General features: G+C 30.5%; 1 protein-coding gene across 32 annotated transcripts in view; it reads left to right on the forward strand.

Moving 5' to 3' along the window:
* The window catches only part of LOC105833893 (calcium/calmodulin-dependent protein kinase type II alpha chain), a 121,245-nt gene that overhangs the window by 65,841 nt on the left and 28,598 nt on the right, over nucleotides 1-26,806 (forward strand). For 12 of the 32 annotated variants that reach the window (XR_004964477.1, XR_004964480.1, XR_004964481.1 and 9 more), the window contains exons 12-15: nucleotides 9,823-9,879; nucleotides 15,104-15,277; nucleotides 19,580-19,735; nucleotides 26,487-26,562. Coding sequence is in view for 26 of the 32 variants with exons in the window: in XM_036291494.1 (XP_036147387.1) it covers nucleotides 9,823-9,879; nucleotides 15,104-15,277; nucleotides 19,580-19,735; nucleotides 26,487-26,562 (463 nt within the window). In the remaining 6 variants the exon portion in view is untranslated. Of the gene's footprint in view, nucleotides 1-9,822; nucleotides 9,880-13,564; nucleotides 13,642-15,082; nucleotides 15,278-15,873; nucleotides 16,350-19,579; nucleotides 19,736-24,106; nucleotides 24,170-26,486; nucleotides 26,563-26,806 lie in introns of those variants that run through there. The other 20 variants (XM_036291502.1, XM_036291503.1, XM_036291504.1 and 17 more) reach the window with 9 other exon arrangements.

Genomic DNA, 26,806 nt, shown 5'->3' on the forward strand with positions numbered 1-26,806 from the left:
TAAAGTGTATTCTCGGTCGCAGAACCTCAAGTTTGTCACTTTCTCCCGTTTTATAGAAAAATCAATCTCGCCTTGATCTTTCTCTTTGCCTCTGTAGACACTTTTGACTATACACTGTCGATCGATCTCTTTCCTGTTTTATTTGTCTTTCATCTGTCCGCGTTCGATCGCACGCGTGTACGTGTTCTTTAGAGTTCACAAAAGATACCCATATATATATGGAGAAACTTTTATAGTAAAAATTATTATGTACGATAGTAGCTACAGACCAAGTAGTTACGGAAGAAGAAATTTCAAAAAATTATACCATAAGTAGTGTAAATACCATGGTAATTTTATAAAAAACAAGGTAATAATTTTCAAAAATTTCTTCTTTCGTCCGCGATTACTATTTAACACAGTAATTTTTACTATAAAATTTTCTCCGTGTACACAAATGAGAAGCAAGGCAGTCGATATATAAATATATAAAGTATTATTTCGAATATTTTTTGAAAATTGAAAAAGACACACGCACATCCACGCACAAAAAACTTTGTTTAAATTTAATTTTTTATTTTAATGAAATTGAAATAAAAAAAATATTTCAATTAAAGTATACACCCACAGAAAAGATTTCTAGACATAATGCTATTACTCTTCAACCTATCATAATATAGGATCGATATAGCGCCAATCATATTTATTATCAAAGAAGGAATATTGCATTCTTAAATGGAAAGTTTTTAAATTTAGAATAAAATGACTTTTGATGCTATCTTATTAATTTTCTTAGAATGATTTAGTAAATTTGTGACAATCTTATGACATTCTAGATTTAAGAATAGACCGATCTGAAGATAAAAATTTCTGATTTAATCTTAATCTTGTTTTATTTTTATACTACATGAGATTGTAATAAGATTAAATATGTCAAGAATCTTTTTTGTCTTGGTATCGGAAATCCTTTCTGAGAGGGTAATTTTTAAATCTTTAAAATTATGTTACTGCATTGCTTTTCTAGATTTTAAAAAGTATTATACTAACACGATATATATATATATATATACGGTTGATACTATTGTTAGTATCTGCATTGAAACTTAAATAATCGTATCTAGCAGTAAGTATTAAAAATACGCATATACACACGCGCGTGCATTTACGTTTCTGCGTTATCATCTTCGAATCTGTTTTCTCGTGCAAACTGTTTTTTAGGTTTCTGATTAACGACTTTGGCAGTCGATGTCTCTCGCAATTTCTCTACCGCGTGCAATGATGCCTTTTCTGTTCTGACACACATATTGTTTCTGATACACACATACGTGTGCAAAACATGTGGTCGTGCATCCCGAAGATTGTACTAGCTTCTCTTACTTTGCGAATACAATTCACGATACGCAGTTTAGGTTATCAAAGTGTCATATTTTACAACGTCGTTATGTTGTATTATACATTACGCTTATGAGCAATTTCAAGAGAAATCGTTATGTATCGTATGTCTCATTATATCAAAAGGAAGAAATTATTGAAATCGCTTTTGATAAATAGATTCTCGCAGTTGTATTACGTGATTTGAGCATTTTAACGCGTTTCGAACGCTTTTTTAAATTGTAATTCATGCTTGTGTGTGCAAACTTGAATTTACGCTATTTTATTCGAAAACTTCTTTTGTTTTGGAACAATATTCAACCACGTGAATATTAATTGGCTCTTATCCATTCTTTTGTTTCGTTCCGACGAAATGTGAGATTCCTCTTATTTCTATATTTTCTAGCAAAGTAGAATTGTATCCACCCTTCGCCCTAAAATATTTCAATAGAGGATTGTACTCTCGAAATACATTTATGTATTTCAGGTTACATTATGTAACGAACGAATTAAATACATTTAATTAACAAAACAATGTGATAAATTTTGATTTATGTAAATACTCAGTTTAAGCTTATTGTATTTTTTTTTTAGAAAATTTATATTTGAAAAATGTGTATTCCAAAATTACATGTTTTATATATGTAATTTTATTATCAATAGTTTTTGACTTATTTCGACAATCAGCTGCAGCTTCAAAATAAGATGAATAAATGTGATAGTTTATTATTAGATGATTAAATTACAATTTTAATGAATATTTATAATATTTTGACGAATAAAATATGGATTTTACCCTTTGTGGGCAAGGCTAAGAAAGTACAATCCAAATTATTTTTGCATGCATTTGCATTTCTTCTCCTACTTTACATCATATAATTTGCCGAATATCAAGAACGTTTACTTTCAAATTTTTAAACATTTTACATAAAATGAAAAGAAAACTTATTCTTCCCTTATTTGTCAGCGTCACGCGAATGCATTTTTTTATTTATAAATGATTATTGCGTTAATATTTATGGAGAGAAGTAACAAATTAATCGATAAGTATTTATTTTTGGATTCTCTTCTACATTCATGTGCAAAAATTCTGATTTTAATGTCTTATTTAAATTTTCAAAATTTTGTTTGATATGTTATCCAACAAATGCAATTTGGATACATTTTGCATATACAAATGATAACACTCGCGTGACTCTGTACTTTGTACTCTGTACTTTGGCTGATGGCATTGAAATAAATTGGCTAAAATAAAATAAATCAAAAGTGGATTGATGCCATCTGTTTTCCATGCTTTAATTCGAACACACGTATACACGTCCGTACAAATCAAGTGGCTCTGTATTCGTGTCTGTCTCCCATAGAGATATCATAAAGACGAAGCACCAAATATACATTGAACAACTGCGTGAGAAAAGTGGTAATACTGCTTTTGTGCTCCAATAGCCGATGCTCACAAATCCATAACACATGTAGACAAATAACGTGCGCACGCCTATCGCGACAATAAATGAAAGAATGCACCAAAGATAATTGGATTACATAAGCATCATAGATCGAGCGCAATTCTTCTCGAGACACGTTCATCATATCATTCGTGGAAATGTTGATCATTGCGATTGCACCCGATTGTTCATACGGACGAGTTATCGGACGTTACTGACGTTTATTTGTCAATTGAAAAAAAAAGATTGAAGAACACTTGTGCGTGTAATATATTTGCGTAAAATATATACAAAATTGAGTAGACGCGGTGAATAAGGCACGAGTAATCGCGTTTCAATTTAATGTAATTTATAACGTAAATATCGTGTAACTCGTACATGTGAAATTATTGATCAACATTCGATTATTTAACAGTTATTCAAACATAACAACAGTTCAAGCATGGCGTCTGGTAATCTCGCTCGTTTTTTTACTTGAAATAACGATTTATATTTCGAGGATCTGTATAACAAGGGTGACACGCGTGATAAAAAAAATTAAAGAATTAATCGACTAAACATTTCTAGTTTGTAAACATCTTGTTATATGTATATTTCAAAAGAGAAAGAGTTACAGTTTATAGATTATGTAAGTTGTACTGGAAATTATACAGTCTATGTTTACGCTACATTTTAAGCATTTAGATTAAGCAACTTGATGTAATAAAAGAAAAAGAAAAAAGAGAAAGAGATGAAGTTGCTCTGGTTTCTGGCAGATCCTGATTTTTCACAATTTACACGAATTAGTCGGAACGTTCACAGATTTCGTGTCACTCACGCATCGACCTCGCGCTTGTGTTACGTCGCGTATTATTCTTTTCTCTTCATCGCCTACACTTTCTCTTCGAAAGTAGTTTACTGGTGATGTACGCGTGTGCAACACATAAATCAATTATTTGTAGGAATATATCGCAAAGTAAAAATCTACCACTATCTGCAACCACCATTATCATAAGTTCCCTTGTTAACGCAATGCATCTCTTTATTTAGCGATTATCGCACAAGTGACAACTTTTAACAACGTAAGACAAACAGGCTCGATTATAGATAACGCTTTTTTGCGTTAATAATATTAAGATTTAGTACAAAAAGATAATTGATGATTATGTAATTTGATAGATATAGTATTATTAATTTTAATGAACGTGTTTCTCTGTCTTACTTGTTACTTGTATGTTCCCTGGTCGTACTTATAGAGTATATTGAAGAAAATGGATTCGTGTAGAATAGTGTTCAAGTAGCGATAACGGCGACAAATTAATCTTGTACGGCTAAATCTATTTATTACGATGTTTCCTTCGTTTTAATCTTATTCAAATCTCATTCAAATTTTGTTACATAAAACATTCGGATGAACATAATCGCAGAAAAACTAACTCGCGAGAAATAGCCTTCCAAGATTAATATTATAAGTAGTAATAGCAATATTTCTCTCAGCGTTGTTAAGTCTCGGTAAATGAATTATAAGCACGCAATTAATGGTCAAAAATATTATTACTATTACTATTATTATTATTATTATTACTATTACTATTATTATTATTATTATTATTATTATTATTATTATTATTATTATTATTATTATTATTATTATCATCATCATCATCATCATCATCATCATCATCATCATCATCATCATCATCATCATCATCATCATCATCATCATCATCATCATCATCATTATCATCATCATCATCATCATCATCATCATAATTAACATAATGTTACAACATTAATTTTATGTATGTACGTACATAATTTGTCGTTTACGACGTAGACGAGCTGAAAGGGTTATAATTTCTTATAACGTAAGTTTACTATATGCGTTTACTATATGCGCGGCGCGATAACGTCATTCGACGTTATCACGTAAAATACTTTTTTTATATTGATTTTAATGTTTATCCACTACTCATTTTTTACTCATTCTTGTTTGTGTTGATTTTCCAATGTTCGGTGACCACGAATCGCCCCGGTTTATACTGCTTTTGCTTGCATTGTCTTTTCCAGCATATTTGCCTTTTGTTTCTTAGAGCTACAATTAGTACAGAAAAACTCTTAACTTTCTCGCTGTTTCTTCGCGGTTTACGCATTGAAAGCTAAATAAACGACGTTTTCGGCTCGCTTCTCGAGCTGTCTAAAAATTATTTTATTGATGGTAATTTGTGAGTTTGCAAATAATAAATTGACAACGAGCTATTTTATTCAGGTTTAGATGAGTTTTCTCAACTGATATATACACACATATATATATATATATATATATATATATATATATATATATATGTATATACATGTGCACTAACAGATTCTGACGTCAATAATAGGGGGGTTAATAAGTTTTTTTGCTGAACATTGTATATCAGACATGGAACAGTTTGAACACAGTGAATCTTATGCACAAGAATTTGATCAGGCGTCCACGTTAATCAGCCTGTATCATTTTACTTAAATTTTTTCCAGTAAAACTAATTTTTTTAATTTGGGAGGAGGATTTAACTCTAATCCTAGAATTCGCCGGTGTACATGTGTGTGTGTGTGTGTGTGTGTGTGTGTGTAAAATTGATTGTATTTCTATTTCTTTGTGTTTTGCATATTTTTAGCAATCCTTGACATTTGTTGTAAACTTATCCACGCATCTAATATCTATATAGCAGCGCAAAAGCAATAAATTTGATTGTGAAAACTTTTTAAGTAACATATCACGATTATCACTTCTGCACGCTTAGATTTCATCTGGCGTATTTGTGTTTTCTTATATTTACACACACACACACACACACACACACACACACACACACACTTCGGTATTGTATATTTTATATTTCTTTTTTTTTGCTGCCACGTTTCAGACAATTGTATTGAAACTTTTTGATTGATTGATTAATGATTTTTCTGAGTTTTATGTAAACTTTAGTGATATAAGAATGTGACGAACAAATCATTTATTGTTAGTAAAGAAAAAAAATAATTAAATTTTATTATTTGGATGTCGCGTGATTGTAAATGGAAGACAAAAATCGCTTAATCAAAACGTATACTGACACATGCTATTCAGTTCGCTTGAATATTCTTGATTTTTAAAAAAACTGTAATGAGAGATACAGTTAAACGTTTCACACGTGGCAGTAATAATGACTAAAATTGTCATTATTTAAATAGATTATTTTCGAACTCTATATAGAGGGAAAAGTACAATCGAGTGTTTTATGTGAATGAATAAAATTATGCCAAATATTGTGTATAAATAAGTATAGATATTTGCCAATGATAAAATGTTAATTTTATTGCTGAAATCTTATTGTAAAATCTTATTTTCCGAAAAGTTCAATTTATCTTATATGATTTTAACAATTTTTAAACAATTCCATCGAATATTATTAATATTATTAAAATTAGTTGATTATTTTGATAGCATTATTGTATAGGTTTACAAACAAAACTAATCATGCGGATAAAATTAATTTCATTCTACATGTACTTTTCTGTGACTCCTTCATGTATGTACACCATTTGAAGAATGTGATCGCGTTCTTAACTTCTTATGATCTCTTCAAACCTTGGATTACATTAGACTTTGTGTGATAAGTATAAGTGATATTATATAAGGACTAAGTGTATATTGTATAAAGATATATATGTTACACATGTCCTATACATGTGTAACATGTTCTTTTACAATATACTTATACTCATTATTACTGTATCAAATTTAAAATCATACTATGTACACTGAAAAAATGCAATATATCCAATAAGATATGTAGTAGCGGGCTGTCAACTACAGATATACTCAATACAATAATATATCCTATTGCAGTATCAACATTGTACTTGCATTAACAGTAAATATTATTGTATTGAGTATTTTATGTAGTTGGCAGCCCACAATTACATATGTTATTGGCTATATTACTTTTTTTTCTGTGTATGTAACGCACTCACATGTACAACAGTAAATAAGTAAACATGCATACATTGAGAAAAAAGGTTATTAATTTAACTAAATTTTTTAATTTGATTAAATTATTTTTTTTAGTTGAAGTATTTATGTATTTAACTTAAATATATAAAATACGTAAGTAAGAATACAATACGGGTTTTGATTAGGGACCTCCGAGAAGGAAGCGGGTTGCAATATTTCTACTTAAACTGTAATTCAAGTATAAAATATTTAACTGAAATACAGAAATTGTTAAATTGATCTGAAGAAATTTAATCAAGTTGAAAAATTTAATTAAATTAATAACTTTTTTTAATGTATAATAACGCTCTTTGTTGTCACAACTCTCTTGACAACTTTATTGTCAAATCTCAACTCTCGATGTTTAGTCCAGTGTTATGGATTTATGAACACCAGCCCGTTATACTACCATCTCCATTTTTTTCGCTTTGTCGCTTGTCTCACTATCTATTCATTTTCGATTCACTTTTTTCTTTCTCCTTTTTGCCATTCGCTTTATCTGCTTGATCCTTTAAATGAATCATTCACCCATGCAATAGTCGATTCGAAATTGATACTTGATTATTTCACTTCCTTCTCTGGTTTGTATCTTTTTCGTATCGATCCGATTTCTTGCATGTTTCCCGCTTATCGAACGCTTGTTCGCCATCGTACGGCTTTTAGCAAAATCTTCAGTTCAATATTGGAAAGATTATGATGTAAAGGATGAAAAGAAGGGACTCATAATTTAATGACATGCGCAAAAAAGTAACTATAAAAGACTTTTAAAGATTCTTTTTGACAATTTATTTTATTTTTTTTTTCGTTAAAACAATTACAAAGTCTTAAAGTATACAATTCTATTAATTTTGAATTATAATTTTTATAGATTAAGTGGTTTGAATGCGTATAAATTTAGCACTTGTTTTTTATTTTGATATGCATCAAGATAGTCATAAAACGCGAATAGATCGAGAAGGTTCGATCTATTATTATTTTCGAAGTATGGTATAGTATTCAAATATAGTATTCAAGAGGATAAAATTTATTTTTATATATCAAAATATTTCAAAACTCAAGATTTATATCTTTACTGATATAAAAATTTCATGATCTCGGATAATCGAAGACATAAAGTAATGTATATTACAAAAACTTTATATTTAAATGACAAGAAAACGCTTTTATTATAAATTCAAAGCAATTGATGAAACTCTCAAACTTTACTTTATAGTAACTACCAATATTTCTGATATGTAATATATTCTTTACTAAATACTTGATCAAATTTTGCGAACAAAGCATTAAAATGGTACTACTGGTTCGATTTGCACGCATCACTTCTTTCCTTTTTTTAATTTTCTACTACTCGAGATACGATCGATACGTGTTTTTATCGACGTATGTACGTTCTTACTGTAAGCTGCACTATCCCAAATTATCAGTCGATTATATTTCAGTTTTTTTCTGTCTGACAACTGTTGTCAGTTCTTTTTATAATATAGTTTAATGGTAACGGCACTGCACGTTTTCTTATTTCCATAAATAAAAAGAAACAAAAATTAACCGTAATACGATCGTTACATTTTCGTCAATCACAAACAATATTCTATATTTTGTTACGTCCTCGGTACTACTACGTTACATTCGTCCTCACGATATAAGAAATATTGCGACGTGTAGTGTCTGGATCTGTGTAAAAGAAATCGGTTACCATCAAGTTCTCTAATATTCTGCACAAAATAATCTTCTGTGCTTTACACGAAGAGAATTTTTATCATAATTTTCTGTAAGTTATTAAGTGTGCAGTAATTGTACACGTAATAAAAGGATTATTTTATAACTTTTCTGAAAAATTGTTATCAAAAAAATTCCAGGTGTAGGAAAAATATAGCAATATATTCTATACTTTTATAGATATATAAAACACTTTATTGAGATTTAAAGTCATCAATACTGGGACTATCTATATCGTCATGACAATTTTATACGAAGGCATAAAAGCATATCATTGAAAGTTTTGGAAACTCGAATAGAAATCCTTTTGCAATCATCCCTTGACGATTTTCTACTGAAAGCCTTGCTCTTTTAATTTTTTATCAAAGAAAATTATTATTTTATAATCAACAGTATAAGATTAAATTTATTTTTTATATTATTATACAACACGAATGTTTATTTTATATATAATGTTATATAAAAATGATGTTTAATATTTACTAATTATGTTATTACATATATATATATATATATATATATATATATATATATATATATATATAATGTATGTGTGCGCTGCTTAGCAAACATTATTTATCATTAACAATATTATTATAACATAATAAAATATATAATGCAAAATAAATGTCAATATAACTCTAGAATTTGTTTAGTTATATAAGAATTCAAGTTTAATTGGTGCAGTAATCGAACAAGACCTTTGTAGGCCATAAGGTGTATACACCGCGGAAAAATGAAGTTGATCTCTGCATATATTGCTCTTAAATCTACAATAATATCTGCTATTATCTTTATCACTATCTTTATATCTTATATCTTATAGGTTGATGATATATTAATTTTGTCTATTTTCTAATAATAATTTTCTTTATTCGCCGATTATTTTTATTAGCATAATATTATTTAATTTCTTATAATTTAGTAATTGGTTTTTAAATAAATTTATTCTTTCTTTCTTAGCATTCTTGAACAGAAGAATTTATTTTCGAATGTGATGAGTTAATAGAAAAACAAGTGATTTATTTTTGTGAAGTTGATAATAAACTTTTTGACACTTGTAATATTTATTATTGCAATACTTTATTATTTGCTCTTCATTTTTCTGCAATATATTCTTTTGATAAAAAAGTGATATATATATAGGTTTATGTATCAAAATTAGATAAATCGAAGAAAATATGCTTAGCTTCTCGTCATGTAACGTGGCTTTATCGATTCTGTATTAATCTTAAGCGTTATGTAATAATATAAACTGTTTGTATATTCGTATATTGTATACGTGATGTATGTGTGTATGTTGTACAGAGGATAAGAAGGGCGGCGTCGACCGGAGCAGCACGGTCATTGCCAAAGAACCCGAAGGTAAAGCTAACCGTCGAAACTGAGAAACTTTTTGACGTTTCGACGTTTCAATGACTCTCCTATGTATTTTATATATATATATATATATATATGTATGTATGTAAAATTCGCGTATATATACGTATATACGTATCTATTGTGCGTTATTTTGTAAATGTTGTGCGATTGCACTCTGACCTCTCCCATCCGCGCTTTCAACACTTAATGAAATAGTTCATCAATCTGAAAATATGAGAAAATATTACATAACTAAAAAATGTAGTTCACTAATGTACTGATATTATGATTTTATTATTGATATTGTGATATTACATTATATAATTTTGTTTGTCGCATAATGCTTTTATCTTCGTAATGTTTAAAAATTTTTTTGTGTTTTTATCAAGCAAACATAACCGCATACATTATCACGCATCGGGGATACAAATAAGTTTCTTTTTATAAGTAAAATTTGTAATATTTTTGTGATATTTTTTGTCCATTATCACCCTTACTATACTTTGTTCAATCGAACATGTGAAAAGACAATTTTATTTTGTCGCAATTTACATATTCTTGAATAATAACTGATAAAAAATACGCGTCAATCCAAAATGTGCGAAACGAAATTTATTTTTGTTTTACAGAAAGACGAATTATTCTTGTTTTACGCAACTTTTTATAGGAAATAATTTTAAGAAAGCATTTAATCTGATTTAAAACCATTTGTTGTGGCAATCATTCAAGAACTAATTACAACTAATAGTAATTGTGGTAATATCCAATGATTGATATTGCAGTATCACGACATTGCAACGAGTCGAATTTTGATATAGCGCTTTGTAATGATAATTGACGTTGTAAGAAAATTGAAATTAATTATATGTTTATGAACATATGAAATTAATTATTTGCTATTATGCTAATAATTTCAATTAAACCTATTAATTAGGTAGTGAAACCAATTACTTATTGAGACAGTTGATTATTTGTAACATTATACGTGAAATAAATATTTTATGCATGGTATGCATATGTAACAGAATTTTTAATTTATTTTATCATAAGTTTTTTATAATTCTAATATATATAATGGATTTGACTTGTAAAAACTATGTTTTTTGCTGTGAATAGATTTATACCGAACTTGTTCTTCGTAAAATTTAGAAAGATGGCAATTTACACGATTGCTTGAATTCTGTCAAAAATTACGCGTCAACGGATTAATGTTAGATTTTGTATCAAGATTTTTTTTTAATAAACGCGGTCGAAATCAAGTGCGCGCAATATCGTAAATTTTGAATCCTTCTTTTTAATAAAGAGAAACTTACAAAACGCTTTTATTTTTTCTTAATCGTTTAAAAATAATTGATTTTAATTTTTCGTGCGTTCAAGAAATCATTCACGATGCGTGTAACATGTATCTCAATGCGACATCTACAATTACTTACGAAATGTTGATGAAAAAAGGATAATCCAAATATAATACGGTTGGGAGAGGGTTAATTTCAAGAGAAGCTCCGTGCCTAATTTCGAACTCGAGCTTTTGCATTCTTTCGCTTCTGCGAGATTGTAAGACGGATTTACCATCTCTCTCCTTTCATTGTTGACTAACATATTCTAGATAAAAGACTCCGTTTCTCTTTCTTTCTTTTTTCTTCCTTTTTTTCTCTTATGTACTGTGTATGTGTAGGTTCCTTTTTAATCAGTCTAAAATTAATTAATCCCGTAGCTCAGATTGAGGATCCTCCTGAGCCCGCTCTTAATACGCTTTACGACAGCGAAACTGCATCTCATAGCTAATGCGAGTGCAATTAGAGATTATATTGTCTGATGAATTATCATTGACATTAATCAAACTCATCGTTGAATCCCACAAATTGCATTACAATTGCATTACGATGTATCCTTTCAATCACTGTGTTTAGATACCTGTATCTAATTGGACCGTGACGCGGGTATTAATTCACTCTATTACTTTATTTTACTCTAATGCGATTATTATTTTGTCTAGTTTTTTTGTTCACTATAATTACATCATGTTGATCGATAAGTATACAAAACGTAAAAGTAATTATGCTCACGTAAAATTTTTTATTTACATATTCTTAATTGTGTCAATTTTTTAAATACGCATATTTAAATTTAAAAAATTCTTTTTTTTAGATAAAAAATCTTATCTTTGATCAAAACGAGTGAGCAAATGGTGTCGTTGATATTTATAATCGCAATTGTAGAAATAAATTTAAGTATTTTTTTTAATTAAAAATGAATAAAATAAATAATAACTATAAATGAAAAGAGAAAAGAGAAAATAAAATGAGTAGCTAATATTGATAATAAATAATTATCGATTTTTTTAAATATTTGGGCATATAAATGTATATAATGAAGACGTTGCAAAATTACTTATAACTATGTCATAATAAGAGCAACATGAAGGTAGCGTTAAAGTCAGAATTAACGTAAAAGTTATAACTAACTCGATTTATAATTCTAATTAACTAACGCAGAGAGCTTACTCAAATGAGAAGCTTATGCGCGGGTGGTTTAAGCCTATGTGAAATTAATCATGCAGTCGAAACAAATCTGGATTTGATTCTTAGAACTCTGCAATAATAATTATACATCTTATTTTCATCGTGCTCAATAATACAAAAAATATAATTGCCGAAGAAATTGTTATCCTTATAGATATTATAATATTTTTATTTTATATATACAGGGTGTCTCAAAACACGTGGGTTAACGCTCGTAAAAAGGTAGAAGGGATCAAGATGAACATGAAAGTCCAATATTGTCTTGGGTTAGATCTACCAATAATCGAGGTATTAATTTTTCAAATTATTCGAATGAGAGCGCGCCGAGGGAAGAGCTCAATCCGCTCGAGCCATAACACGGAAGAAAAAAATCTATCGTAAATATATGATAAGATTTCATTAATTTATTGTTCACAATTACGATAGAAATTAATTAGATTATTTACAGATTCCATACGTTAATATCTTGATTATTGATGGACCTAACCCAAGACAATATTGGACTTTTATGTTCATTTCGATCCCCCTTCTACCTTTTTACGAGCCTTGACCCACATGTTTTGGGACACCCTGTATAATACACATACATATATTTTATATATATATATATATATATATATATATATATATATATATGTCTTGATTTCTCCGCACTTGTGAATTTAGACTGTGTTATATAATTTTGTTCGCATTGTTTCTTACGTAATACGAAGAAACTTTGAAATTTTGCTTTCGTATTTTTAATGAATTCAAAAAAATTGTGATAATTTTTATTCATGACAATAAACCGCGAATATGCAAATACGCATTATTAATTTTCTTTCATCGAGTCGAGGAATTTCTCTAGATAAAAGCATTCCGCCTCTATGTACGCTTGAAACGTACTGTCAACAAAAATACTTGGCTGCTTGGCATTACTTGAAAATAGATCGGCAGCGGTTCAAGACATCATACATTTGACTCATCTTGTAAATGAATCGAGTCGCACTTGACAAACACGTCTCTCGATTTTGGATTTTGCAGTGCTGATTATTTCACAAATATTTTTTGGTGTTATGAGAAGGACTTATTTTCGTTTTTTTTTTTGCAAAAAATCTTTTTTGTTTTTGATATTGTGCCATTATGATGATAATAATGTGTGTATGTGCCTTTCGCGTGTGATTTAGCGAAAACACTGTTCAGAACATTATTACGATGTCGGCTAATACCATACCTAGTTCGTCCAAGTATACAGATAATTATGGTGAGTATCTGTGGAGATTCGGTTCTTCGTAATATTTTATTAGAAATTTGTTATTGTATGTTCACGTCCATCACGCACAATTATACTTTGCTTTCCCGTTGACATGTGCTTAATATCGAATAATTGTCAGTAAAATATTTTTCTACATTAAAGATTTAGTAAGCATTTTTTCTTTGTTTTTTATTTTAGAATAATTTAGTAAATGGCCACTTAATTTTATTATAATTATAACAATTTTTTTATAATGTAAATTTGAGTGCATTTTCATAGTATATTCTTAGTATAAGTTCCTTCCGCATTTGCGGATTATTTTTATCAATCTTTCATCAAACAAATTTCTTTTTAGAAAAGAACTGTCGACTTGGCAGATTTAACTTTAAATACCTTTACTCATGTCCTTGAATTAAACTTTTGTCAAAAACTTTTAGAAACTAAATTTAAATTTTATGTTTAAACTCTCTCTCAAATTCTTTAACAACTGTAGAATTAAGAAATGTCTATTCTGATAAAAGCTAAGGGTTTTGTAGGCAAAATATGCGAAATCTAGAGTGTTTTGTATAATCAATCGTTACTGATCGTTCTATATTAATCGCAGATTGTTTATAACAATTTTTTAGGCATAATGAATTTCCTAACTTGCAGCTATATGCTATTGCTGCAGTCGAATCATAACTATGCATACATATTTTACATACGCGTGTCTGGGATTCTATTTCAAGAGTAAACCTTGTCTAAGACGGACAAGCGAAAATTTACGTGGGATCATATTCTCGTTTCATTTATACAAAGCCATTGCAGATAATTGATGCCATTGATTTCTCTCTCTCTCTCTCTCTCTCTCTCTCTCTCTCTCTCTCTCTCTCTCTCTTTCCCCCTCCCTCTCTCCTCCCTTCTTTTCTCTAATTTATAACAAATCTTGACATTAACAAATTAAATTTTTTTTAAACAAATTTCTTCAATTAACATTTTTTAACATTTAAATTAGAGTATTTTACTTCTATTTAGTTCTAAAGGAATATTTCCCAAAACTAATTTTAGTGTGTACGTTTGTCATAGCAGTGTCAGACTGATGTTACTTAATAATGTTATGTGTTAAATTCATAATTAATATTATTAACAATTAGCTCGAATAATAGCGTTATATGACCCAATCCAATTAGTGAGGTATGGGTTCACGAATTTGTATCGTCTCGAGCGCACATTTCATAATGATTGATTGATACTCAAGGTTCGCTTTCTTCATGCGTTCCTTCTGTATCTCTTTTTTCTCATATTATTTTTGGTATCGCATTCAAATAAATTATAGGTTGTATGTCGTGACAACAGTCGCTTCTCAAAATTTGCTTCTTGCCTTTTGCGCTTTGTAACAATTTCCGTTTTTCACCCGTGCTGTTGCTGATTGGTGCGTTACTCCTCTTGAAAAAAGTTGCCCTTTCGACAGAAGCTCTTGGTTCGTCTTAAGGTACACCTTCGAGCAGCTCCGCGACAATGTCCGCATTCCCCAGGGCGGTTGGCGCGGCTACAACTATGACGAACAAATTGGCTTCAAACCAGACCCAGACCCAGACCCAGACCCAGATTCAGAGTACGGGCAACCCTCTCGGAATTACCGCGGTTCTTCTTCAAGGGGCCCAAGGTAAATTCAGGATTTAAACTGGTGGAATTCAAAGTGAACTCCATAAAGTTAGTTATCACTTCTTTGCGGCCCTACGATATCTCCCTTGTGAATTTTTTTAAAATTACTTTTAAGATAAAATAATTTATAATAATTGTATGTTTAAACTTTAACAACAATCCGGTAATAAATTTTTTCATATAAGAACATATGTTTTTATATACAAAATTTTGTTACCGGGAATTGGAATTATTTTTTTTTGCTTTAAAATCTATTAATTTAAAAACAAACTTCTTAATTTTTTTCTTAGATTTCATCTTGCTTATAGATTTCAAGTTTACCAATTTAACGATGAAGTCGTTTTTAAACGCACTAGAAGTATGACAGAAAAAATCGTCCACTGATAAATAAATTTTTGTTTGTTGTTAAGCTATAAAAATAACGAATTCATCCAACTTACAATTGCTATTGATAATTTTAGCTTGATGCAGTGAATGCAAATTGGTGAAGAATAATAAAATGTGTGATTACAATGATGCTTTTTGTTAAAAATATCGAATATTTTTTATTATTTTCGAAATATATTTGTTTAAGATGTTTTGTAAAACGTGTTTTAGAGCAGTTATTGCCAAAATTCCAACGGGAAGTCAATCTTCTGAATGTGAAATTTTCCACATTGACTATTCTTTCATCTCAATGTAAGAAATGATGTCTCGTTGCTACACACATGGATTACGTTTCGAATTCAATTTTTCAATTTTGTGTATCAGATATTTATTTGAGAGAATGGTGTGCTTGAAGAGACGACAAATCTGTTGAATGCAATTGCTGTATTTAATTGAATTTGCCATATATTTTTTAAATTAAATTCAAATTATAATTATAAAATTAAGATAATTACGATATGAAATATTCCTTGACTGTATTTATGGAATATTTTACACAAAAAATTTAATAAAAAATTTTTACAATTTTTTAATAATTTATGTTTATACTCAATATTTAAGACTCGTATTTGCTACATAATTTGAATGAGAAAAGAGATATAAGAGAAATATATATAATGAATATAAGCTTGTGTCAGGATTGGAAATAAATTGAAAACATTAATATTTCATAATTATATATATATATGTATATGAATATTAAATAAATTAAACATGACATAACATACGAATTAGAAGTGCGAAATTTGCGTTACCGATCGCGACATGTTCATGTGTTAAGTTTCAGATCATAGAAACATAATTGATAAACTTGTCTTTTGTGAAAAGAACCTGCGGACTCGCGAGACAATTGTCGCTTTATGTCGCAATCTCTCTCCCTCTCCCTCTTCTCTCTCTCTCTCTCTTTCTCTCTCTCTCTCTCTCTCTCTCTCTCTCTCTCTCTCTCTCTCTCTCTCTCTCTCTCTGCCTCGCTGTTTTTCCTTTTTCTTTCTTTTCTTTCTCTCCCCTTTTCTCTATTTCTTTTGTCTCTTTTTCTTTTTCTATTCGTATCACAGGATAAGAAATAGGCACGTATACAGGAAGGAGATACTAAAACGCAACTAACAACGGTCTGATCGACGAATCGGTAAGGTTACCCAAGTCGGATGACTCATTTCTGCTTCTAGCTCCGCTTTATTGAGATTCTTTGTAAGGAGCACATATAGGCGCACGTACACACACACACACACACACGCGCGCGCGCGCGCGCGCGCGCGCGCACGCACGCACGCACGTACGCACGCCGCACGCACGCACACGCACACGCACGCACGCACACGCACACGCACACGCACGCACGCACACACACACACACACACACACACACACACACACACACACACGTCGCAGAGCAATAATTCCTGATAAAACGAGGTCGAGGTAGGAATCGGTCTAGTCGTTTCCGCTTCAAAGAATCACAGCATGATTAAAAATTTATTATAAACAATTTTTTTATTATATAATACATACACTTTTACGAAAATTGTAAAAATACATAAATTCCTCGCTTTTTTGCACTATTTTTCTTTTAGCGTTTACGCTTTCTCACATACTTTTGTATTATCCGACAGCTTATTTGTTTTCTTTTCGTATTTATCATATACACATCCACAAAAATATAGATGATTTTTTTAGACTTTAGATAAAATCCTCAGCCGGTAATCCTCTTCCTTGAGAGGCGCGACGGAAACGGGACGAAAGCGAGTTTTTCTCTTTATTAATGTTTCTCTTCGCGCCGCTCTTTGATCTCTTCTTGACATGCTTACATATGTAGACCATACCACTTGATGAATAACCGATTCATTGATTGATCGGACGTTCGATCGATGATTTTCCTTTCTTTATCCATGTTTTATTCCTTTTCGTCAAACAGGATTCGCACAGTTATAAAATACATTAATTCGCGTTGGCCGTCTTACTCTTCTGGCGATATATCACTCGACGACTCCCTCACTCTGCTGCTCTTTCGTCGGATCTTTATTATTAACGATTTTGTTGGGAATAGATGATGCAATAATCGGTCGCGTTTTACGCCATTTTATCATATTCGTTTCCGTGAATTCTTGGGCAAATAACTTTGATAGGCAAATAAAAACAGACAAGCAGCAATGGTATAAACGACATAAATGGTGAAAACTAATATCAATACATTTGATGCAATAAATTTATTCAATAAATTAACTTTTCTATAGCTGACTGCTATATATTCGTAACCATAATTTCTCTTTCTTCTATATATTATCGGAAGGATATTTTAATCAACGTATAGGAGCCGAAAATTATGTTATCTATTCGTAATATAAATTTTTTCATATGTTAGGTACCTATACCCAATATGGTCATATATCCAATTTGGCTCACCTCCCATTTTTAAATAGTTACACAATGAATTTCACAGATAACGCTAATATATTGTTCGGGAAGTCGATATGGTGTATTTATGCTTAACTGCTCAATATCTCCTTTCTACGGCTTCTAATCACACTTTATTCAAATTTGTGTTCTTCTGAATCCAAAATTTCAGAGGTAAATTTTTGCTTTGTGTAACTATCATGTAACAGTTATAAATATCCACAATTCATATTATTGTAACTCTTTATTTAGGCTTTTTAACATTGTATTTATTTTAAGTTTTTATTAAAACATCTTGTTTATAATTAAAGAAAGGAAACTCTTTCTTTTCTATTGTGAAACCATTATGGTCAAGGACACTATTAAAAACATAATATATCTTATTAATATACAAGAAAGTTAAGATTCTGTTTCTTTGTTTAATGTTTAATTTTTGATTAATATTTCTTGTCTTTCTCTAGTTAATTGAACCTTTTTAACAGATAAAAGTTAAGATAACGCCCCTTGTAGTAAATAAACACAGTTTCATTATTTAATGAATAGCTGCATATGTAATTTTTTTTATTAGTATGTTAATAAGTGCTTAAACATGTTGATTCTGTTATTCCGCATTTTTTCAAAAATGTGAAAAAGAAGAAAATACATAGCTGGGCCGAATTGGGTATATATGTAATCAATATGGTCCAAGTGCTATTTTTTTAAAATCTTTATTATACTTATATAAATAATTTAAAATATTTCATATATTTTTTTTAGTTTCAGATATATTTTCTATTTTAAATCTGACCCTTATTTTTTAATTTCATATGCATCAAAAGATTAAAAAAACCTCAAAAGCTTAGGGACACATTGGGTACAGGTACCTTATTTTATTAAAATGCTATTACGCATCTAATATTTTTTTATTATTAGGTTTTATTATACAAATAATTTTACAACAAAATTCATTATAACTAAGTAGGAGAATTTGGCAAATGAGATTAAAATTAATTATCTTATTCTGTCTATTCTTTTTTAATTGTAAATTATTATTTGTAAAATTACGAATCTTTTGGGTGAGAAAATTGACGTGATTAACTTAAAATTGGCTTAAGAAATTATTTAAGAAAATCTTAAATCAAACGCACGCTTTTATCAATTGGCAATCTTTAAGTGTAAATAAATAAAATATTGTACGGGCGTATAGTTTGAAGTAGTTTTAAGATATCCTGCTTATTGCGATTTCTCATACTTTGTGACATTACATAAATCATCGAAAAGAGAAATCGGGAAATTAAGGGCACGAAGGAGCACAAAGTGAGCCGATCTTTAAAGCATCCAGAACCAGTCTAGAGAATGTTCAAACGTAATGTAACGAAACGGTATGAGACGTAACAAGACGTGACGTGACGTGACGTAACGTGACGTGACGTGATGTGATGTGATGTGCAGAGGCTTTTTTGACGTTGACACTAGCTCGTGTTTGGTTGGTTGATTGCATGACTAGCTGGCAACACAGGAGGTGGTAGCAGCAGCAGTAGCAGCAACAACAGCCAGAACAGCCAGGTCGGCGTGTCGCCATCGTCGCCGGCCAGTATCATCCACCAAGCGAATGGCAGCAACGAACCGATAGCATTGCGACGTCAGGATTCCTCATCCACTGGTCTGTAGCACGACAATTTGACAAGTTTCCTCCCGCTGACCTTGAGTATTCTTTCCTTCTTCCTAGAGGGTGGCCACCCTTTAGGATTAATCCTTTAACTTTTAATTTGTTCTCTTCAATTGTCACTGCATGTGCGTAGAATTTGATCGGTTATTCTTGATCATCATTAATTATTTCATATATCGATGGAAATAGTTAAAGTATCGAATTTCCGTATATTTTTATTTCACCGTTCACAGATTTCTTTATCAATGCAAGATCAAATGTTAATTGATGATTGATCGTTTCGTTTTCTTATGCTTTTTAATTGATCGAGGTGCACATGCGGGTTTTTTCAAAGCTGGCAAAGCTGTTTGCACAGTTGTTATAAATGACAATTAATAAGATAACTGTTAACCTCTGCCTAAATATCGAATAATACAATCGCATAGGATATTTCCGAAACGGTTATACAGAAGTACGAGTATTATTTGAAAAACATGCTTATTCGTGTCGCTTATAAATATCTAGTCGACATTAATGTTTGCTATGATTTTTATGGGGGACGATTTGGTTTTTTCTGCATCCACGAATAATATGAAATAAATGTGCAAAATAATGGGATTAATTACAGCTAACGGACACCGGGCCCAATTTACGATCGACACAATGATCGTTGTGACAAAATATTACGGCAAATAAACATGAACGACAAATATATTTGATGCAATCGATATGTGAGAAAAGTCATTCATTAATGAGAGATACTATGCGCTTTTCCTTTTGTCTCACGGTGTCTTTAATATCTTTCGTTTCTTTCTGCTTACGCCCAGTTATTTTTAAACTTAATAAAATCTTACATTCTTACATGTTGGAAGATGCAATTAGAGAATTGCAAACAATGAAGATTGTAATCGTCCTTGCTTTCCATTTTTGTAATGAGTCGTTTGTTAAACCATAAATATTAAAGAGAAGACATTAACGATAACAGTACATTTAATTCTATGCGGTAATTAATTTTTTTTGCTTGGGAAAAGCTTGAGCTATATCTATATTTCTTCATTATGCTAGTAAAAAGAGAAGAAACAAAAACATAAAAATGCAATCCGGTTCGTTGATCGGGAAGATTTTCGTGCACCGCCAACGCGCTTAAATTTATGTTTTCTATCCTCTATCTTTTTTGTATTCGCAATTGCGATTTATCCCGATTGCTATTGAGCCGATACCTCGCAAGCTTGATTTAATCCGACAGGAAAATTTTTCCATTTTCTAGGATATTATTGGACGGACCGTAATCTTGACCGCGGTATTATATCAAGCTTCCGAACTTTGCGCAAACCAAGTAATTGAAAGTAATACGATTATTAGCATTGATATACTTATGTAAATAGCTTGATAAAATTATTTTGAGTGCATTCAAATACGGTATGGTAAATGCTCAATCAATACTTTCAAATATTGTGCATTATGAACAGCGAATTGCGGAAATCGAATTGAGATTGCAATAAATCCTTTGAGATTGAAACGAAAGTAGATACTCTCATGGGGGATATTACGTAATTCCAAGCAAAATTTAAAAGAACAATTATTTGCAAAGATTTAGTATTACATTTATCCAAAATTTTCATTTAGTTACATCTTTATTCAAACATAGTTCTTTCTTAAGTCGTTAGCTCTATGTATATATTAATCGAAATTTCTTAAAATTTCCTTATGATTATTTACCAAGCTTCGAGTTATCGGCATTTCTCTTCTGCAAGATAGCATTTTGTTATCAGTTTGTTTCCGTTTGTTTGTGTCTCTGTGCGTTTCTGCATGCTGCACGTGTTTTCTGCCTCGTGATCTCGCACCCTTCTGTGCGCCTGCATGCACCTACCCCGTAAAAAAAAACGTGCAGAACGGGAAGCACGATGGATGAACAATGCCAGCGGACACGTGTCCCAGATGGACTGCGTCCTTGACAAGGATCCCGAAGACGGTAAGAGAATCGTCGACTCTCGTAAACTGGGGGTAAATGCGAGGGAGAGAAGCACGCAACGACCACCGTGCTGGAGCTCTACATCTTGCAGTTTGCTGTAAAAATCGCATAGGCTTTCTCGTGCTTCTTTTGAATACTTTTATAGAGTGGGAACACTAAACCAAAAAGAGAAAAAAACCGAGTAACTTAAATTGTAATTATAAATAAAAAATTTGGATTTCTAGTCTTAAGATTTAAAAATTTGAATCAAGTGACGTGGTTAAATAAATAGAAAAAATATAACAATATAATTTTGCTTTTTAATTAATGAGATATAGTTGTTTTTATGAAATCTTTTAACTAGCTGAAAGACTACTTTTTCTACATAAAAATAATTTTTTTAGTTTTTTATTTTTAATTTTTAAAATTTAATTGCATACACTGAAAAAAAATTGTTAATTTGACACAAATTTCCAATTTAATTAAATTTCTTTAATTCAAGTATTTATATATTTCAATCAAATATATAAATATTTGAATTAAAGTTTAAATTTCATGTATTTAAATTAAATGCATAAATACTTGAACAGAAGAAATTTAATCGAGTTCAAAAATTTAGTCAAATTAACAACATTTTTTTCTTAGTGTAAGAAATTTTGTAAGAAAGATGCCAATAGTAGAAACGTTAATTAGAAAAAATGAACGGTCAGCATTCAAGTCACAACGGATATTCTAACGAAAATAAATAACAAGAATTAATAATGAAAAATAATCATTTTCTTGCACTTATGTTTTGGATAATTTTTACAATTTTTATAATTCTCAAGTGTGTAGATTTATTCAGCTGAATAATATTTCAGATTATCATTCATCATATTAATGAATGGATCGAATTCGCTTGTGTGATTACGTTTTATCCCATTCATTATACCGTATATTCAGCGTAACATTTCTGTGCGTCACAAGCAAGTAGTAAGTAATCGAGACTGACCAAGCCATCTGTGCATACGTTTGAGTAAACTACTGTCGATTTAACTGATTCAACTGTGTCATTTTCTAATTAATACCAGAACGAATTTACATTACGTAATGTAACGTAGATTGTTCATTATCGCCTGAAATAAAATTTCGGAAATGTAGGAAGATCAATTTGATATAACATCACAATAGGGTTTCGATATTTACATTGTTATTGACGAAAAATTACCTCGATTGTTATAAATATTTATTTTACGATGTTTTTACGTAAATTAATTTTATTTTTTAAATATGAAGTCATTGCTTTGGTGTTAATTAAGAAGCGTTTATTGTTCGTTTTTTAATAATGTTGAATCTGAAGCAATGGTGACCTCACAAGCACACGATGTAATGTAACACGTTTTATATATGTATATATATATATATATATATATATATATATATATATATATATATATACACATATATAAAACATGTTGAAAACTGGCTGACTTGACGCTTCAGCATTCGCTGAAGATAAATCACATCATGAATATCAGATCTAATTCGCGAACCTTAATTAACATGGTTAAAATTAAGAACGTGTACGAATACGATACGAGGAAAATGTTTTTACCGATCTTGACTCTGTAAATCTCACAAGAGTCTTTTATAGTTTGTATTCGCGTATCCGCGCATATCGTTTATTTTAAATACGGTAAATCATGGTCAATTATAATGCAAGATAGGGAACAGGAGGATCCATTTTATGTGGAATGTATATGCAATGTTAAATTGCACTTTAAACGAAAAATGATAAATACGAAAAAAAACTATATGAATATGAAAGTATGTTTGCGTTTGTTTATATATACATGTATCCTATATACTATTGAAATAGTACTGCAACATCAACTAGCAATAATACCCAAGCAAATCTACCGCAATATCGCAAATGCGATTGAACGATGAAAATGGCAAACCAAAAGGAAGATGAGAAAACGGATGACGATAAGACCTCTTGGGGGAGACGGTTAATCTTCTTAAATAGCGCACGTGAGGATTAAGCTAGTAGAATTTTGACAAAAACAAATACCGAGAGATGTACGTTAAGTTTTTATGAATATTTTGATGATTATGTGTTATGTTCATGTTGCATTATCATCTTCGTTATTTTAATCTTTACTAAACGACTGGAATAAATTCTCTTATACCATATGGGTTACTGTGTTATGTATTATAATGTATGTTTTATTACGTAGACAGGGGTTATGTTGATAACTCGGTTAAATATGCATATAGTTAACGAGATTCTCTGTATATTACTCGTAAAAACATTTAAAAGTACGAAACAGTTTGATTTGGATTTGGTAACTTAATCCTCTTCGTGTTTGTACAGCAGCTTGAGCTATTGCCTTGAAAATTATATACGTCTTGCCTATTTTTTAATACGAAAGGGATATATATATTGCTTGTAGACATAAGAATCATGTGTCCTATCAAGACCTGCAGCCAGCTTTCAACCAACTCCCAGTGCTCAGGTAAAGTGCGAAATTATGCCGTAAGCGACGACAAGACGAAGAAAAATCAAGTCAATTGAAACGAATTGAAGAAGTATTTCTTCAATTCGTTAGTGTTTATCGTTTAAAAATGCGATATTGTGAAAGAAAATATATTACCAAGAAAAGCGTTAAAATAAAATTAGAATAATTTTAAAGTTTTTTTGTAGTCATGTACCCTTTTTAATATAATGAATAACTACAAAATTTACTTATTTTTGTAAAGATAAATTTCTAAAAAATGTTTTAGTTTTTATTTAATGCTCGCCCCCCCCCCCTCTCTTTCTCTCGCTCTTTCTCTCTAGATGCGTTTGATTTCGTTACACAATATCGCATAGTTCGTAATATTAATACGAAATATGACTGCGTGTCGTAATTCGTATAATATATAGTCTAATTATATATTTTTATAACATTCTTTACGAAATTCTACCAAATAGTAATAGTTTATTTAACATACAATTCAATGCAACCGCTCTTGTTAGAAATAAGCGTTATCATTTCTCGGATTTAATTACGAAGGAAACGCGTGCTCTCTCTCTCTCTCTCTCTCTCTCTCTCTCTCTCTCTCGGAGCACTTACAAAATATCAAAATTTATGATACTCTTACGTAATTCATATAATTGTTGCCACGTAATAGTAAAATATAGAGTTGCGGAAGGAAAGAGTATGGTATTCGTATAATGCAACTTATAATACAACTTAATAAATATATCCCAAAGATAGATCGATTGAAGATTAGGATCATTAACTTCGTAATAGAATATCCGAGGTGCGATAAAGTTTAATTAGTTAGAATAGAAGAAAGACAATAACATCTACAGTGAAACTGGCAGTTGTGTGATAGTGGTAGTAATATCCTAGAAATCAATAATACAACAATTTATTGCCAAAGTGACACTTTCCAATTCATTTCATTACGATATTACTTGTCACTAATTATTTGACATCTCTCGTATCGTTCTTCTCCTCCTCGTAGAACTTTACTTCGCACTTAAAGAATGACAACAATTTTCATATATATAATTGATGATCTATATATCTATAACGTAAGTAACATCGAAATGCACCGTAGTCGTTAGATTAAACAAATATTAATTTAATATGATTTGAAAGTATGTAACTTGAATGTCCAATGTACGATAATGTTTATAAGAAATGATAAATTTATAATAAATACAGTAACAGATCTACAAAGATTGTCCAGTTATATTTTTCACTACTTATTAATCTAACGACCGGTTGTTCGTAATGAAATAATCGAGACAATTTAAACGCATTGTTTCCATCTAGTTAATATCGAGTTGACGTTTACACGCGTTACGCGTAAAATATTCCGAAGAGGAGAGCACGAATAATGCTATTGAAAAATCAGGAGATTTACTGCATAAGGTGTATGTCGAAAAACGTATGCACGAACGTGCACTTGTTGAATGATTGAAGCGTAGTTTGAATGAGTGACGAATAAAGCCGTTTAAGAGAATAACAGAAACGCAAGATACGCGCTACGCTGCTTATTTTGGCAGTTCGAAATTACTCTCTCATCAGTCAGACACGAATGATCTGAATTAGACGTGATCGTGCGTTCGTGATTTTGTAATGACGATTCGTTGAGAACGCTAAAGAGCCTTGATGTCAGCCAAGTGAAAAAGAATCTTATTTATCTTATTGTCAGAGACGAGCCTCATACACTATACAGTATCAGAGTCTTGTATTTTAACTTAATAAACTATCTCACCTCTTATTATATTCATATATTTTATTTTTACATACCAGTTTACACTATAATCGATTAATTAATATAAATAATTTTTCGTGAGTTTCTTTTATAATATATATTCTATTTGAAAAAATTATTCGTATTTAACAGCAGCTTTGATTGTAACAAATGTACACATACACACACACACGCACGCACGCACACATAATTTTTTACATAATACCAAAGTAGAGTATTATCTCTTTCGAGATTCTGCTGCTTCAATTGACGACTAAAATTTTCAAAATTGCCCGTCATTTTGATTAGAGTGATTTATACTCTTTAACGAGGATTCTATCTACGAATTCAATTCTCGACTGTACTCAACACGGGAAGCTAATTACTTGCGCAAGTGGCTCATCATTCCTGCGTACAACCGAGGGGTCGCAATGGTATAGGACTTGAAAAAAGTTGATGAAAAAAATTAAGTGCATGCGACTGTGTTTGTGCCGTAAAACATTTATCGTATTTATCACCTAATAGGCGTACCGGACGCCTCGGCACGAACCAATTGATTCATTGATCTTTTGACGATTCCAGCACGCCGACAGGAAATCATTAAGATGACCGAGCAGTTGATCGAGAGCATCAACACCGGAGATTTCGAGGCATACACGTAAGTAACGATATATTGGTTTATTAAGGCCAACTTCTTGGTAAATTTACCTACCAGGTAAGCATGTGTCTATCTTCATTTCTTTTCTTAAATAAATACAGATGAACATATATTTATCTGATAGATAAATTTACCAAGAAGTTGGAACAACCGGCCCTAAAAGAGTTAAAATAAAAGGTATATTCTATACATGATAAAAATTTTCAGAATAATTTTATGATACTTATTTATGTGGAATTTTTTC

This window comes from Monomorium pharaonis, chromosome 8, assembly GCF_013373865.1.
Source record: "Monomorium pharaonis isolate MP-MQ-018 chromosome 8, ASM1337386v2, whole genome shotgun sequence".
NCBI lineage: Eukaryota > Metazoa > Arthropoda > Insecta > Hymenoptera > Formicidae > Monomorium > Monomorium pharaonis.